This window comes from Xenopus tropicalis, chromosome 6 (genome assembly GCF_000004195.4).
Source record: "Xenopus tropicalis strain Nigerian chromosome 6, UCB_Xtro_10.0, whole genome shotgun sequence".
In the NCBI taxonomy this organism is placed as follows: Eukaryota; Metazoa; Chordata; class Amphibia; order Anura; family Pipidae; genus Xenopus; species Xenopus tropicalis.
The window spans coordinates 8,956,997-8,975,763 of record NC_030682.2 but is presented as its reverse complement, the minus strand read 5'-3'; the positions used below and the strand labels follow the sequence as shown (position 1 = coordinate 8,975,763).

Here is an 18,767-nt window from a genome sequence, read left to right as displayed (position 1 = left end):
CTAGCTGCTTCTCACCTCTGAGGCAAGCTATCATGGACCTTATCAATCATGGACCTCATCATTGCTAGTCTGCAAGCAATAAACATTTTAAACAGAAGGACTTTATTTTTAGGCTCCTCAGGTCTCCATCTAAGGTGTTATGTCAAGCCAGAGAGGCCTATCATTCTTTAGTCACTATCTACAGACTCCAGCCTTTGGACCTCACCTTCTCCCAGAACCTCCAAGTCAATTCTAAACATAGCCCAACCTTAGGGGTTGAGGTGTTATGTCAAGCCAGAGAGGCCTATTATTCCTCAGTCACTATCTATAGACTCCAGCCTTTGGACCTCCCCCTCTTCCAGAACCTCCATCTCGATTCCAAGCCTAGCACAACCTTAGGGGTTGAGGTGTTATGTCAAGCCAGAGACCCCTATCATTCCTCAGTCACTATCTAGAGACTCCAGCCTTTGGACCTACCCCTCTCCCAGAACCTCTAAGTTGATTCCAAACATAGCCCAACCTTAGGAGTTGAGGTGTTATGTCAAGCCAGAGAGGCCTATCATTCCTCAGTCACTATCTACAGATTCCAGCCTTTGGACCTCCCCCTCTCCCAGAACCTCCAAGTCGATTCCGAACATAGCCCAACCTTAGTGGTTGAGGTCCTCTAATGATAACTTTAGAAACTATATTTAATCATAACATTAGATGAAAAACAGTTAACCCCTCTTACATTGCTTGTTTTTATTCTTTAGTGTTAAAAGACGTCCTTTCAGATCTGGAGACTTGCACCTTGGTGTACATTCTCCTACATTCAGGCTGTCAATCCCACCTGATCAGTGGAAGATCTTTATTTTTATTCATCGGCGCCTCCTTGCTCCTTAAATAAATACCCGCATACTTTTAGTTCTAGCGATCATGATCCTTTGAAGCCTATTAATGGTACACCTCTCCTCTGCGTGCCTCTCTGACCGGAGCGATCCGGTGCTATTGTGGGCCTCGGTTATTCTAGCACAGTCATTGCTGCAGAAATATAAATTGAAGGCGGTAGGAATACAAATATATACATCACTGTCTTGACTCATAGTTTCCAGATGAAACAGGCCAGAGGTTACATTCTGTCTAGATCCAACAAAGGAAGCTGAAATGCAAACAGGTCCTATTGTGAGTGATGACCCCCAACAACAGTTAACCAACAGTTACCATGACATGAAAATATTTATGATCAAAGCAATATATTATATCTACATTGGCAGTAGGAAGCCAAACACGTATTGGACTGCAGGATGGACACAGCAAGGGTCCTAGTGGAAATAACTTTTCCTTCCTTATTGGACTATGGCAGTGATCCCCAATCAGTGGCTCGGGGGGCAACATGTTGCTCCCCAACCCCTTGGATGTTGCTCTCAGTGCCGCCAAACCAGGGAGTTATTTTTGAATTCCTGGCTTGGGGACAAGTTTTGGTTGAATAAAAACAAGATTTCCTACCAAATAAAGCCCCCTGTAAGCTGATTGGCTATTAGGAGCCTCTATGCACCCTATCACAGCCCTTATTTGGCTCCTCCATGAACTATTATGGTGCTTGTGTTGCTCTCCAAGTCTTTTTACATTTGACTGAGGCTCATAAGTAAGAAAGGTTGGGGACCCCTGGTCTAGGGAGTTGTACAGGTATGGGATCCGTTATCCGGAAACCCCTTATCCAGAAAGCTCAGAATTACAGAAAGCCTGTCTCCCATAGACTCCATTTTAATTAAATTATTCCGATTTTTACAACGGATTTCCTTTTTCTCTGTAATAACAAAACTGTACCCAGTATTTTATCCCAACTAAGATATAATTACCCCTTATTGGGGGCAGAACAGCCCTATTGGGTTTATTTAATGGTTAAATGATTCCCTTTTCTCTGTAATAATAAAACAGTACCTGTACTTGATCCCAACTAAGGTATAATTACCCCTTATTGGGGGCAGAACAGCCCTATTGGGTTTATTTAATGGTTAAATGATTCCCTTTTCTCTGTAATAATAAAACAGTACCTGTACTTGATCCCAACTAAGATATAATTACCCCTTATTGGGGGCAGAACAGCCCTATTGGGTTTATTTCATGGTTAAATGATTCCCTTTTCTCTGTAATAATAAAACAGTACCTGTACTTGATCCCAACTAAGGTATAATTACCCCTTATTGGGGGCAGAACAGCCCTATTGGGTTTATTTCATGGTTAAATGATTCCCTTTTCTCTGTAATAATAAAACAGTACCTGTACTTGATCCCAACTAAGATATAATTACCCCTTATTGGGGCAGAACAGCCCTATTGGGTTTATTTCATGGTTAAATGATTCCCTTTTCTCTGTAATAATAAAACAGTACCTGTACTTGATCCCAACTAAGATATAATTACCCCTTATTGGGGCAGAACAGCCCTATTGGGTTTATTTAATGGTTAAATGATTCCCTTTTCTCTGTAATAATAAAACAGTACCTGTACTTGATCCCAACTAAGGTATAATTACCCCTTATTGGGGCAGAACAGCCCTATTGGGTTTATTTAATGGTTAAATGATTCCCTTTTCTCTGTAATAATAAAACAGTACCTGTACTTGATCCCAACTAAGATATATTTACCCCTTATTGGGGGCAGAACAGCCCTATTGGGTTTATTTAATGGTTAAATGATTCCCTTTTCTCTGTAATAATAAAACAATACCTGTACTTGATCCCAACTAAGATATAATGAATCCTTATTGGATGCAAAACAATGCTTTATTGGTTTTTTAGTATTTTAGTATTTGGAGATCCAAATTACAGAAAGACCCCTTATCTGGAATACCCTTGGTCCCGAGCATTCTGGATAATGGGTCCTATACCTGTATCTGCAACTGGTAATACGTCCACAGCTGAATCTAATCATCTATTATGACATGGCTGCTGGAAAGACCATAGGTTGACCATCCTCCTTAGATGTTTGGGGCAACACAATCATGCCACCGAAATTCAGTAGCACCTACCTCATCTGACTGATTTGTACTCAAGTAACCAACACTACTTACAACCAAATATCTCAGGGAAAGGCCACATTTGCACCAACGGCAACACAGAAGATTCTATTACAGAGTATTTCCACCTTCAGAGAAAAGACCAAAACTCCCAGGATCATCAGATGTTGATCTCAAAGGCAGCCAACTGAATACGTTTTAGTCTGGAAATTCAACCAATTTCAGGTTGCTATATCTGACGGTTGCTAATCAAGCCAATGGCAGGCAGCCCAGGTACCTGGTCGAGCAAACATCTCAATCTTCTTATTCTGAGTTAGAGTTTTTTCATACAACCTTACAAATCTGTTTTTTATTTCCTTGACTACCAACTTTTTTTTTTTTTTTTAATTCAGATTGTAAAAACTCTATATCGTTAATAAAAGAAAAAATGTGATTGCCACAAAAAAAGTAAAGGTATAGGACCCATTATGCAGAATGTTTGAGACCTTGGTTTTTCTGGATAAGGGATCTTTCCATTATTCGGATCTCCTACCTTACGTCCACTAGAAATATTATTTAAACAGTAATTAAACCCAATAGGATTGTTTTGGCTCCAATAAGGGGTAATTATATCTTAGTTGGGATCAAGTACAGGTACTGTTTTATTATTACAGAGAAAAGGGAATCATTTAACCATGAAATAAACCCAATAGGGCTGTTCTGCCCCCAATAAGGGGTAATTATATCTTAGTTGGGATCAAGTACAGGTACTGTTTTATTATTACAGAGAAAAGGGAATCATTTAACCATGAAATAAACCCAATAGGGCTGTTCTGCCCCAATAAGGGGTAATTATATCTTAGTTGGGATCAAGTACAGGTACTGTTTTATTATTACAGAGAAAAGGGGATCATTTAACCATTAAATAAACCCAACAGGATTTTTTATCGATTGACCCTATTTTGATCGATAAAATATGACGAGTAAATTGTGGGAAAATCCAAATTCAAAAATATTAGAATTTGTTATTTTATTCCCTTCAGTATCTCAAATTGCAGCAAAAACTTGCATTTGCCATTTGATGTTCCACTTAGATTTAGAAAATAATATAAGAACCAAAGCGTTGGGTATGATTATTAAGCTAAGTGGATATTTCCCAGTGTCGGAACCTGTGCCGTTGGCTAGCCAATCCTGGGACTCCCAGGTAGGAACACAGTCTATACATATTCTGCCTTTGCATGCAAACCATTATGAACACAACATCATTTTTCTTCCTTTTAAGATCCGCAGTCAAGATTTGATTTACGACTCGTGTCAAATAACAATGGTAATAGTGTTAACCGATCCATCCCGTGGTGCGAGGCGGAGGAGCCTTCCGTCGGACAGTTTTCACTAGTCATGTATATTTGTAAATATTTAACCATCGGATATGCTGTGCCGGAGAGTAAGCAGCTGCCAAATGATACGGATTTTTAATCATATTTTCAAAAAAAGTCAGTTGTGGAAGCAAAACTATAGATTAGATTTTTTTCCCGATTGACCCGGGCAGAATAAACTCCCTCTGTTTTACAATATACAGTGAGGAACGTAAGTATTTGAACACCCTTTGCAAGTTCTCCCACTTAGATATCATGGAGGGGTCTGAAGTTCACATTGAAGGTGCATTCCCACTGTGAGAGACAGCATTTGAACACCTGAGAAAATCAGAGTTAATATTTGGTACAGAAGCCTTTGTTTGCCATTACAGAGGCCAAACGGTTCCTGTAGTTCCTGACCAGGTTGGCACACACTGCAACAGGGATTTGGGCCCACTCCTCCACACACATCTCCTCTAGATCTGTCAGGTTTTTGGGGCTGTCACTGAGCAACATGGAGTTTCAGCTCCCGCCAAAGATTTTCTATTGGGTTTAGGCTTGGAGACTGGCTAGGCCACTCTAGAACCTTGATATGCCTCTTATGGAGCCACTTGTTGGTTATCCTGGCTGTGTGCTTTGGGTCATTGTCATGTTGGAAGCCCCAGCCACGACCTATCTTCAATGCTCTGATTGAGGGTTTTTATGTGTTTTATTAAAAACTTCACAAGAAAGAATGAACAGAACACAACTAACAACCAAAAATCATCCTCCCAAGTCCACTGGCCAAATGTCCTGATGAAGATCTTGACATATGGACAAAAGCAGTCTTGGTTCTAGGAAGAGTCTATGCCTTTGCCGTGGATTTCTGGGAGAGGACGGTGGAAAATCAAAACTATTTACATCCATAGGAATTTGTTGCTACCGGGGGTCTGAAGAAGCAAAATCCAAAATAGTGAGCTTGGCAGGTCCAGAAAGCTCCAAGTCCCATGTAAGAACACAATGACAATGTAAGGAGGTTGTTGCTCAAAATCTCACATTACATGGCCCCATTCACCCTCTCCTTAATACAGTGCAGTTGTCCTGTGCCCTTCACAGAAAAGCACCCCCAAAGCATGATGTTACCCCCCCATGCTTCACAGTAGGGATGGTGTTCTTGGGATGCAACTCATCCTTATTTTTCCTCCAAACACGGCGAGTGAAGTGTAGACCAAAAAATTCTACATTGGTCTCATCTGACCATATGAATTTCTCCCATGCCTCCTCTGGATCATCCAGATAGTCATTGGCCAACTTCAGCCGGGCCTGGACATGTGATGACTTGAGCAGGGGAATCTTCCGTGCAATGCATGATTTGAAACCATGACGGCGTAGTGTTCTACCGACAGTGACCTTTGAAACTGTGGCCCCAGCTATCTTCATGTCATTGACCATCTCCTCCCTTGTAGTTCAGGGCTGATTCCTCACCTTTCTTATCATCAGTGATACCCCACGAGGTGAGATCTTGCATGGAGCCCCAGTCCTTTGTCGTCTTTAGCCTCTTCCATTTTCTAACAATTGCTCCAACAGTTGATCTACTTTCACCAAGCTGCTTGGCAATTGCCCCGTAGCCCTTTCCAGCCTTGTGGAGGTCCATAATTTTGTCTCTGGTGTCTTTTGACAGCTCTTTGGCCTTGCTTATGGTAGTAGTTGGAGTCTGACTGACTGTAGGGGGGACAGATGTCTTTAAAGAGCTCGGACAGGTGCTACTAATTTAGATTAATGAGTGGAGTAGAGGGGGACTTTTTAAAGGCAAAGTAACAGGTCTCTGAGAGCCAGAATTTTTGCTGATTGCAAGGGGTTCAAATCATACAACGTGATTTCCTGAATTTTTTTTTTCATGATTATTCCATCTGGAGATGAGCTTCGGCTAATTACTAAAGGTGGCAACGCGCATTTATATCTTCTGATTGGTACGTAGGGGAATTGACTGGTTCTACAGAGCTTTCTCTAAACTCAGCGATTTGCTGGCTCGAGACGTATCTTCAGCAGGGGATTAAATCCATATTTTTTTTAACCATATGGATTATTAGAACGTACATAATGCGCTTTTGGATGAGATGGCCTTGAATTTCAAATAATTAAAATGGCAGGGATAAAGCATTAGGAAATGGCATATTTAGCCAGTGGCTTCTGAAGCAATCACCATCCAAGTAAAAGAGACTAATCCATAGGGACTCAGTAAATCATAAACGTCCCTCTCAAACACCAGCAATCTCTGCTCCCTTCTCTACGGGATTCCTAGTGATCAGCTGTATTGATTACCAGTTTTGGCTATAAAACTTTGGCCTGAAATAAACCCAATAGGGCTGTTCTGCCCCCAATAAGGGGTAATTATATCTTAGTTGGGATCAAGTACAGGTACTGTTTTATTATTACAGAGAAAAGGGAATCATTTAACCATGAAATAAACCCAATAGGGCTGTTCTGCCCCAATAAGGGGTAATTATATCTTAGTTGGGATCAAGTACAGGTACTGTTTTATTATTACAGAGAAAAGGGAATCATTTAACCATTAAATAAACCCAATAGGGCTGTTCTGCCCCAATAAGGGGTAATTATATCTTAGTTGGGATCAAGTACAGGTACTGTTTTATTATTACAGAGAAAAGGGAATCATTTAACCATGAAATAAACCCAATAGGGCTGTTCTGCCCCCAATAAGGGGTAATTATATCTTAGTTGGGATCAAGTACAGGTACTGTTTTATTATTACAGAGAAAAGGGAATCATTTAACCATTAAATAAACCCAATAGGGCTGTTCTGCCCCCAATAAGGGGTAATTATATCTTAGTTGGGATCAAGTACAGGTACTGTTTTATTATTACAGAGAAAAGGGAATCATTTAACCATTAAATAAACCCAATAGGGCTGTTCTGCCCCCAATAAGGGGTAATTATATCTTAGTTGGGATCAAGTACAGGTACTGTTTTATTATTACAGAGAAAAGGGAATCATTTAACCATGAAATAAACCCAATAGGGCTGTTCTGCCCCCAATAAGGGGTAATTATATCTTAGTTGGGATCAAGTACAGGTACTGTTTTATTATTACAGAGAAAAGGGAATCATTTAACCATTAAATAAACCCCAATAGGGCTGTTCTGCCCCAATAAGGGGTAATTATATCTTAGTTGGGATCAAGTACAGGTACTGTTTTATTATTACAGAGAAAAGGGAATCATTTAACCATTAAATAAACCCAATAGGGCTGTTCTGCCCCAATAAGGGGTAATTATATCTTAGTTGGGATCAAGTACAGGTACTGTTTTATTATTACAGAGAAAAGGGAATCATTTAACCATTAAATAAACCCAATAGGGCTGTTCTGCCCCCAATAAGGGGTAATTATATCTTAGTTGGGATCAAGTACAGGTACTGTTTTATTATTACAGAGAAAAGGGAATCATTTAACCATTAAATAAACCCAATAGGGCTGTTCTGCCCCCAATAAGGGGTAATTATATCTTAGTTGGGATCAAGTACAGGTACTGTTTTATTATTACAGAGAAAAGGGAATCATTTAACCATGAAATAAACCCAATAGGGCTGTTCTGCCCCCAATAAGGGGTAATTATATCTTAGTTGGGATCAAGTACAGGTACTGTTTTATTATTACAGAGAAAAGGGAATCATTTAACCATTAAATAAACCCAATAGGGCTGTTCTGCCCCAATAAGGGGTAATTATATCTTAGTTGGGATCAAGTCCAGGTACTGTTTTATTATTACAGAGAAAAGGGAATCATTTAACCATTAAATAAACCCAATAGGGCTGTTCTGCCCCCAATAAGGGGTAATTATATCTTAGTTGGGATCAAGTACAGGTACTGTTTTATTATTACAGAGAAAAGGGAATCATTTAACCATGAAATAAACCCAATAGGGCTGTTCTGCCCCCAATAAGGGGTAATTATATCTTAGTTGGGATCAAGTACAGGTACTGATTTTTTTAGTAGACTTTAGGTGTGGAGATCCAAATTACGGAAAGACCCCTTATCCGAAATACCCTTGGTCCCGAGCATTCTGGATAATGGGTCCTATACCTGTATTATATATTAGGGATGCACCGAATCCTGAATTCGGTTCAGGGCCTTTTTTTGAAGGATTCATTTTTGGGCGAATCCACGGTCCAGGCCGAACCTAATCCAAATCCCAATTAGAATAAATTAGCATATGCTAATTAGCATTCCTGATCATAATTAGCATATGCTAATTAGGATTCAGGTTCGGTTCTGGATTCGGCAGAATCCGTCGGGGTGGGTTTGGGGGTTCGGTGCATTATATTGTATATATTATATTATTTCGATTAATATGCTTCCCCGAGTTCCCCCTGGAAAATGCCCCTAAATTGAAAGATCACAAACTGTTCAAAAATCTGCTAGAATTTAGGTTGAAAACACACAGAGCTACTTAGTAGCAGCTACTAAACGCCAGGAAATCCCCTGCCATAGACAATACTGAGAATTGCCTCTGCTAAACACACATAGAGACAATTATCAGTAAATGATCAGCATTGTCTGTTTTAGTAGCTGCAACAAGTAGCTGCTACTAGTAGCTCCGTGTGTCTTCCCCCTTAATGCAAACGAAGTACAGCCATTGGCCGGCACACAAATACCGCCCCGACTCCCACACTTCGCCAACTTTCCTTTCCTGGCTAATCTATCAGATAAAAATAATAATTATTAACAGTCATTTTATTTTCTTATAGAAACAACTGCATCCTTGTTTCATAAATGAATCACCAGAAGCACAGACTGGGAAAAAAAACAAACAAATACTCTGATGAGTTAAGTGCTGAGCTATTCCCGGCCCGGAGAAGCCAGATACAATTTAGAATAATAACAATTTTGGCACCGCAGCACGCTGTTAAGTGAATTACTAAATATAATGCTGCTGTACTATATATATATATATATAGATATGTCAGGCTTGTATCAGCCTTTATTCATTCTATCTCTTTTCTGCTGCTTAGGTTACACATGTTGACTTGGGCTAAACAACACAAATCCTATTTCTTTCCCTCTATTTTGTTAAGGTTCTACCAAGACCCATTTATATCTAGAACAAAGATCATAAAGCACAAAGGGGGTATGCAAGAGAGTATGGGAAATATTAGCCCCCTCCCAGCAGCCGATCAGCAGAACAATGGGAAGGGAGCAAGATAGCAGCTCCCAGTAGGTATCAGAATAGCACTCAATAGTAAGAAATCCAAGTCCGGCTTGGGACTCCTCCAGTTACATGGGAGTAGGAGAAACAATAGGTTAGCTGAAAGCAGTTCTAATGTGTAGCGCTGGCTGAAAGCTCAGGCTCAGGCACACTTTACTGCTGCGCTGCAAGTTGGAGTGATATCCCCCCCTCCCCCCCAGCAGCCGATCAGCAGAACAATGGGAAGGGAGCAAGATAGCAGTTCCCAGTAGGTATCAGAATAGCACTCAATAGTAAGTAATCCAAGTCCGGCTTGGGACTCCTCCAGTTACATGGGAGTAGGAGAAACAATTGGTTAGCTGAAAGCAATTCTAATGTGTAGCGCTGGTTCCTTCTGAAAGCTCAGACTCAGGCACACTTTACTGCTGCGCTGCAAGTTGGAGTGATATCCCTCCCCCTCCCCCCCAGCAGCCGATCAGCAGAACAATGGGAAGGGAGCAAGATAGCAGCTCCCAGTAGGTATCAGAATAGCACTCAATAGTAAGAAATCCAAGTCCAGCTTGGGACTCCTCCAGTTACATGGGAGTAGGAGAAACAATAGGTTAGCTGAAAGCGGGTCTAATGTGTAGTGCTGGCTGAAAGTTCAGACTCAGGCACACTTTACTGCTGCGCTGCAAGTTGGAGTGATATCCCCCCCCCCCCCAGCAGCCGATCAGCAGAACAATGGGAAGGGAGCAAGATAGCAGCTCCCAGTAGGTATCAGAATAGCACTCAATAGTAAGAAATCCAAGTCCGGAATCTCCATGTCTAAAGGACATTCCACCACTCCCCCAATCCATGTACAGTATATACTGGTCAATAATCAGCACAGTCAGAAGTCAGGTAGTTCTGCCCAAGTACCCCAGGTACACTTGCTTTGGATCAATATTTATTTCCCACTTGTTTGAGGTTTGTTTCTGAGAATTTGCATTCTTTATGGCACCAAAGGGGAGCAGAGCTGAGCCTATTGTTGCCCTTTATCTGGACGAAACTCTACATAATAACTCTGTTCAGTTTGGTTTAATGATAAGCGGCCAATGCCCCGTGCACACAATAAGCCTGAGTATTTCTAGGGATCCTTCCTCCTTGAATAGACGCGGTTGCCACAAACAGCAGAAAGCACAGTCATACTGAGACTGATACCAACTCACGAGCCATCTTAGGAACTGGATCAAATCTCATAGATAGCATCACGGTAATAAAAAATGAAGACCAATTGCAAATTGTCTCAGAATTTTAGCTAAGACAATTGGTACCACTAAGCGACGTGTAGGCCTTTCCACCGGTGACTCCAATTGTGGCCAGTGGAAAGGCATTTCCGAGCAGTAAAGGTCCCCATACACGGGCCTATTCTAGTTGCCGATATGGGTCCCTTAGACAGATTCGGCAGCTAATCGGCCAGTTTATGGGCACTACCGACGGGCCTGCCCGACCAATATCTGGCCTGAAATCGGCCAGATTGATCGGCAGGTTAGAAAATCTAGTTGGATCGGGGACCACATCGGCTCATTGATGCAGTCCCCGGACCGCCTTTTCCTATACCCATTGTTATAATTCGATCGTTTGGCCCCAGGGCCTGGATTCTCCCGATATCACCCACCCGTAGGTGGGGGATATCGGGAGAAGATCCACTCACTTGGCGACATCGCCAAGCGAGCAGATCTGAAGGTGTATGGGCACCTTTAGTCTGAAAAGGGATCTATCGAGGGTGACTATCTCCATTAGCCTTATCTCCATTAGCCGTAAAGAAGAAGAAGGTTTAGGCTTTCTCTTGATACTTTCAGACTTAGGGGCCAATTTATTAGTGACTGATAAAACCCGCTGCTTATAAAATATACATATTTTCTTATTATACAATTGATTTCCTTACTGGAAAGAAGTTGGAAAAATAATTATCCAACAGGCGAGGTTCCTTAGTAATGTAAAAGCTACTGTACAAAAACAGAGGGCAAGACCTGTTGGCCAACCTTTTGGCTGACTTAATTGGAGGAAAAGGCCTCAGTGACTGTCAGAGGGGAACAATTTGTAAAGAAGATGCTCATCTTATTGTTTCAGCTTATGGGATGTTGGCACGGGATAAAAAAAAGGGAAAGTCATCACTAATCAAGGTCAACTGAAGACGAAAAAAAGCACATTATCTGTGACCTTGATCTCTTTGTTCAACATTCAAGGCAAACATGTGAAAAACCCTAAATAGGCTGGCTGCCAATAGCAATTTAGGGCGATTAGTCAAAGTCATCACAGTCTGTTGAGAAGCAGCGATGCTAATTTCCAATAGCGGTGAATAAATACACAGTAGCCTCTGTCTACACATAGCAAGAGCTGATAGCAAGACCATCAAGATAATGCATAGGTAGTGAACTTTATTGGGCAGCAATTGATATTAACACCATCAATGTAACCAATGTGCCTAGAATGCTAGTGGGTGGGTCAGTTGATATGAAGATTAAGGTAATCTGTGTATAAGTGAGCAGCAACTGATTTCAAAACCTCCATTAAAATCTTTGACTCAAACCCTATTGGGTGTACCAGTAGACATAAAGATCCCACAGGTAATGTCTAGTCCAGTGATCCCCAACCAGTGGCTCGTGAGCAACATGTTACTCACCAACCCCTTGGATGTTGCTCTCATTGGCCTCAAAGCAGGTGCTCATTTTTTAATTCTTGGCTTGGAGGCAAGTTTTGGTTTCATAAAAACCCAATATAATGCCAAACAGAGCCTTCTGTAGGCTGCCAGTCCACATGGGGCCTATTAAATAGCCAATTATGGCTCTTGTTGGCACCACCAGGAACCTTTTTTATGCTTGTGTTGCTCTCCAACCCTTTTTCCATTTGAATGTGGCTCATGGGTATAAAAGGTTGGGGATCCCTGGTCTAGTCCCTTGAAGTGAGCAGCAATGGATATCAAGACAACCCTATTGGGTGTACCAGTAGACATCAAGATACCTCCCACAGGTAATGTCTAGTCCCTTGAAGTAAGCAGCAATTGATATCAAGACAACCCTATTAAGTGTACCAGTAAACATCAAGATCCCACAGGTAATGTATACTCCCTTGAAGTAAGTAGCAATGGATATCAAGACAACTAAGGTCATCTTTTATGTGGAAAGCCCAGTAGACATCAAGATCCCACAGGTAAATTCTCCTCCCTTGAAGTAAGCAGCAATGGATATCAAGACATCCAATATAATGTTTATGTGGAAAGCCCAGTGGACATCAAGCTTCCAAAGGCAACTTCTATGTGGTCCTCTTGAGTAAGCAGCAAATGACCACCCTATTTAACTATCACCCTAGTGGGAAGACCAGTTGGTATCAAAATCCCAAAGCTAATCTCTATATAGTCCTCTTGAATAAGCACAACTAATATCCAAACCACAGAGTAAACCTTTAGCTAAAAACCCTGGTTGGAGGACCAGTTGATATCAAGATCAAGATAATCTCTATGTAGTCCTATTGAGTAAGCAGCACTGAAAATCAAGACCACCAAAGTAATCTGTTACTAGAACAGAGAAAACCACTTGACACCAAGACTACAAATTTATCTACTCTTGAGTCAGCAGAAACGGACATCCAAACCTCCAAGGAAAATGTTACTAAAACCCTAGTGGGAGGACCAGAAGATATTAAGACCCCAAAGGTAATCTCTATATAGTCCTCTTCAATAAGTAGCAATGGAAATAAATATTTCCAAGGCAATCTTCAACTAGAACTCCTGAGGGAAGAAGGTCAGTAGAAGATCAATGCAATATACATAAGTACCAGTTCAGTTTAGAATTCAACTATTCCAGTACTTCTGTGTGAGTAGAAGTTTATTTCACCACCATGGTAACACTGATCTCTTCTAAGAGTAACAGTTGATATCAACCCCAAACAGGTAATCCGTGTACAGTACCCAAGTGTGAAACGCAATGGACATCAATACCACTAAGGTACTGGTCTAGATTCCTCCACCAAGGGTACTAGTCTAGATTCCTCCACCAAGGTTACTGGTCTACATACCTCCACCAAGGTCACTGGTCTAGATTCCTCCACCAAGGGTACTTGTCTACACTCCTCCACCAAGGGTACTGGTCTACATTCCTCCACCAAGGGTACTAGTCTAGATTCCTCCACCAAGGTTACTGGTCTACATACCTCCACCAAGGTCACTGGTCTAGATTCCTCCACCAAGGGTACTTGTCTACACTCCTCCACCAAGGGTACTGGTCTACATTCCTCCACCAAGGTTACTGGTCTACATTCCTCCACCAAGGTTACTGGTCTACATTCCTCCACCAAGGTTACTGGTCTACATTCCTCCACCAAGGTTACTGGCCTAGATTCCTCCACCAAGGTTACTGGTCTACATTCTTCTTGTGTGACCACCAATACCAACGTTATGTATGCAGGCCAAGTTTGGAGCACTTTCCATCCTATTAAACACAATATCTAATCTTTTATCCATCTCCAGTAGTTCAATAAAGGTATCAGCGAAACTCCATCAAAACAGCTTTGTATTCCCCAGAAGTGATTTATGTCTCTCCCACTGCCAAGACTAATAACATCCATCATTAAGTCCAGGGTTTCCGTTTTGCTTTGTTACCCTAATGACATCCATCAACGTTTCACTTATAATACTTGGCCGAGATGTTTACAGAAACCACAGATGGAGACAGAGGACAACTTATCTCATCATCACTCAGAGGCTCAACTGCTTTGGCTACAGACATCACAAACATGATTATGTAGGAAATGTCTCCTCTTACCCAACGTATGGTTTTCAGCTTCAGAGATCTGCACGCATTCGTCATGTTTCTGGGCGATCTCCGCCATGATGATACATTCTGGGGGCATGCAGAAAACCTAGGACAAGGAGAATTATTCAAGTGATTAGTGATATCTTTTTTATTAGAATTATGATAAAATGAAAAGAGACCCTTAATATCCAAAGCATTGTCACAGTGGCACAGATCTTCTCTGATCCCCATTGTAAGCAGCAGTCCTGCCCTGCTTTATGGCTGAGATTCTAGCTATCTGTATAACAGAGCATTCTGTCACAGTGGCACAGATCCTAACTGATCCCCTCATTGTAAGCAGCAGTCCTGCCCTGCTTTATGGCTGAGATTCTAGCTATCTGTATAACAGAGCATTCTGTCACAGTGGCACAGATCCTATCTGATCCCCCCATTGTAAGCAGCAGTCCTGCCCTGCTTTATGGCTGAGATTCTAGCTATCTGTATAACAGAGCATTCTGTCACAGTGGCACAGATCCTATCTGATCCCCCCCATTGTAAGCAGCAGTCCTGCCCTGCTTTATGGCTGAGATTCTAGCTATCTGTATAACAGAGCATTCTGTCACAGTGGCACAGATCCTATCTGATCCCCCCCATTGTAAGCAGCAGTCCTGCCCTGCTTTATGGTTGAGATTCTAGCTATCTGTATAACAGAGCATTCTGTCACAGTGGCACAGATCCTATCCCCCCATTGTAAGCAGCAGTCCTGCCCTGCTTTATGGCTGAGATTCTAGCTATCTGTATAACAGAGCATTCTGTCACAGTGGCACAGATCCTATCTGACCCCCCCCCCCATTGTAAGCAGCAGTCCTGCCCTGCTTTATGGCTGAGATTCTAGCTATCTGTATAACAGAGCATTCTGTCACAGTGGCACAGATCCTATCTGATCCCCCCATTGTAAGCAGCAGTCCTGCCCTGCTTTATGGCTGAGATTCTAGCTATCTGTATAACAGAGCATTCTGTCACAGTGGCACAGATCCTATCTGATCCCCCCATTGTAAGCAGCAGTCCTGCCCTGCTTTATGGCTGAGATTCTAGCTATCTGTATAACAGAGCATTCTGTCACAGTGGCACAGATCCTATCTGATCCCCCCCATTGTAAGCAGCAGTCCTGCCCTGCTTTATGGCTGAGATTCTAGCTATCTGTATAACAGAGCATTCTGTCACAGTGGCACAGATCCTATCTGATCCCCCCATTGTAAGCAGCAGTCCTGCCCTGCTTTATGGCTGAGATTCTAGCTATCTGTATAACAGAGCATTTCTAAATAATAAATGACAAGCTCCTGTGTATTATCTGCATTTTTTTTATCGTAGTGGTTCCCAGGGTGGTTTCCTGCCATAACGGCGCACTTACTTTGCCCCCACCTGATAAGAAACATATCTACATCTCAGCTCTCAGTTACCAGAATCCCAGGCCCCGATAACATTTTCTCACCCCGTGACCCAAGTTATCCGATGTGACTGCGGCGAGACAAGCGAGGTTCTGCTCTCCTAATGTAAATGATTTACAGTAAGGGCCCCGGGAAAGGACAGGAGCCTTATCAGAAGGGGGCAGGGACTTCTGACAAATGAAATCAAATATTTCATTACTGGAGTGGCACGGCAGCAACGGCCATAGAAAGTAGGTCTTAAAGGGCCGGTAACAACGTTCGACTTTTCACCCTACTGTGTAAGAGGCTTGAAGACTGAAGAAGGAAGATGATCGTTGTGTCACAGCTACCCCGGGCTGGGGCAGTTTTTAGGGACAAAGGCCCATCAAATTGCAAAAACATGACATCATAGCCCCGCCTAGATCATTGGCCTGCCCCCTGAAATCCGTTCCGCCCTCCACTTCCATCACCCCACCTCCTTTGTCTGGCCTTTGCTGCTGGCAACAGGGCCGGATTTGTAGGCCGGGCGCCCCGAGGCCACCCCCTCTCTGTCGCGCACCCCTGCGCATGCGCGAACGGCGAACACCCCCTGCGCATGCGCGAACGGCGAACCTGCCCCCGCGCGTGCGCAAACTCGCGATTGCGCATGCGCGGCCCTTTTCAATCGCATACGGAGCAGTGGGGGAGAGGTCCCTATTGCTCCGTATGCGCAATAAAATTTAATATTTTGGTGCAGCGGGGCGGCATGCCGCCCCCCAATTTTTGCCGCCCTAGGCCCGGGCCTTTGTGGCCTTTCCACAAATCCGGGCCTGGCTGGCAACCCTAAGCCGGGGAGGAGTTGGGGCATGATGGGGGCACGGGAAGCAGCAGGGGTTGGGGGGCACAGTCCAGGGCCAATGCAATTCATTTGCCCCTGATAACTACCCCTTTAAACATAAGCAGCAGTTGCAGCATTGCTTCCAATGCTCCATCATGACTGGTCAATATCTGCCCAATGTGGCTGCAAAATGGCAGCTCCCATTACTATAGAAAGCTGATAGGCTATGCCTTACCCTAAGGAAGTGCCCCTTATAAACAGGGGGTATATTCAGTTTAAAGGGGATATTCACCTTCAACTTAATTTTTAGTATGATGAAGAAAGTGATATTATGAGACAATTTGCAATTGGTCTTCATTTTTTATTATTTGAGGTTTTTTTTTTTATTATTCAGCTTTGCAGTTTGAACTTTCAGCAGCTATCTGGTTGCTAAGGTCCAAATTACCCTAGCAACCAGGCTTTGATTTGAATGAAAGACTGGAATATTGAGAGGGCCTGAATAGAAAGGTAATTAATAATAAGTAGGGAACCCTAAAAAGTGGGTTTGGTGCATCCCTAATAATAATAAGTAACAATAACAATAAAACTGGAGCCTTGCAGAGCAATAGGTTTTTGGCTGCCGGGGTCAGTGACCCCCATTTGAAATGAAAAAATTGAAAAGTTGCTTGGAATCGGCCATTCTATAACATACTAAAGAGGGGGGTCTTGAACCCAGGGGGATGTGGTTATTACTGACTGCTGGTTGGACCACTGGTACATGGGATCCGGTGCTGACGGTGCCCGATGTAGAATTCTGGGCTCGCCCAGCGCAGGATCAATGAAGCTGCCATTGCGACTCCCTAATCCCTCTCATAATCTCCCTTTCTAATTAGTTTGCACGCAAGGTGATTAGTCAGGCTAATATACACACGGGGAGAGACTGCTTGGTCAGTGGAGGTGCGGGGGCAAGCCATAACATGCTGCCTGCTATCACCATTATCCCCACTATTGATTTATATACAGAGTGTGCGTGACGGTAAGTACAGAGCTGCTTAGAATGCACTGCAGGCAGCACGCACTGACACAGCCTAGCAGCACAGCCCAGCCTCCCTGCAAGCCATCGCTTCTCTATACTCCCAACAGCATTTTTAATACGTTATAGAATACCCTATTCCTAGCAACTTTGCAATTGGTCTTCATTATTTACTTCTTGTACTTTTCAAGCTATTTGCCTTCTTTGCCACTTCTACATCTTTCCAGTTTTCAAATGACCCCGACAGCCGAGAACTATTAATCTGTAAACTAACAATTTTATAATGATGGTTGTTTTTTTATTATATGTCTTTCTATTCAGCCCCGCTCCTATTTATATTCCAGTCTCTTCTTTAAAGCGCCGCCTGGTTGCTAAGGTAAGCAAGACCCTAGCAACCAGACACCTACTGAAATTCTGAATTGGAGAGCTGCTGAACACAAAGTAACTGAAAAACCACAAAAAATTAAGACCAATTGCAAAGTGTCTCAGAATATCAACACCTATAACATAATAAAAGTTTATTTACAACTACCCCTTTAAAAGGAAACTTGTAACAGCACAGAATGCAACTCATATTATTACAAGTACAGGATCTATTACCTGGAAACCCATTATCTGTACAAGGCACTGCTCTCGTATCCTAAAGGTGGCCATACACGGGCCGATTCTAGCTGCCGATATGGGTCCCTTAGACTGATTCAGCAGCTAATCGGCCCGTGTATGGGCACTACCGACAGGCCTGCCCGACCGATATCTGGCCTGAAATCGGCCAGATATCGATCGGGCAGGTTAGAAAATCTAGTCGGATTGAAGACTGCATTGGCTCGTTGATGCGGTCCCCGGACCAACTTTGCCTATACTCGTCATTATAATTCCATCGTTTGGCCCCAGGGCCAAACGATCGAATTAGCCTGGATTCTCCCGATATCGCCCACCCGTAGGTGGGGGATATCGGGAGAAGATCTTAAGGTGTATGGGGACCTTAAGTTACATAAATCCTTGTTAGGTGCCTTAAGGTGTGGGGATCAAAATACCAGAACGACCCCTTATTCAGAGAACATTTCGGTTAATGGGTCCTATATATGTAAATAACACTGCTGATATTATTCTGTAGAAAAGCACATACTCAGAATAACATTTCAGTAAAGGGTAAGTAAAACCAATTATAACCCATCAGACATTTCCCATTGTGCTGCCCCAATACAACAGTTTCGGGTTGCCTTTATATCTAGGCTGGGGTTGAGGCACCCGGAGCCAAATGGTT

At 42.7% G+C, this 18,767-nt stretch overlaps 1 protein-coding gene across 1 annotated transcript in view; it reads right to left on the bottom strand.

Annotated features, from left to right (window-relative positions):
* The window catches only part of vipr1 (vasoactive intestinal peptide receptor 1), a 136,260-nt gene that overhangs the window by 74,624 nt on the left and 42,869 nt on the right, over positions 1-18,767 (bottom strand). Inside the window, exon 2 of the mRNA XM_031904019.1 lies at positions 14,278-14,374. Coding sequence (XP_031759879.1) covers positions 14,278-14,374 — 97 coding nt within the window. The remainder of the gene's footprint in view (positions 1-14,277; positions 14,375-18,767) is intronic.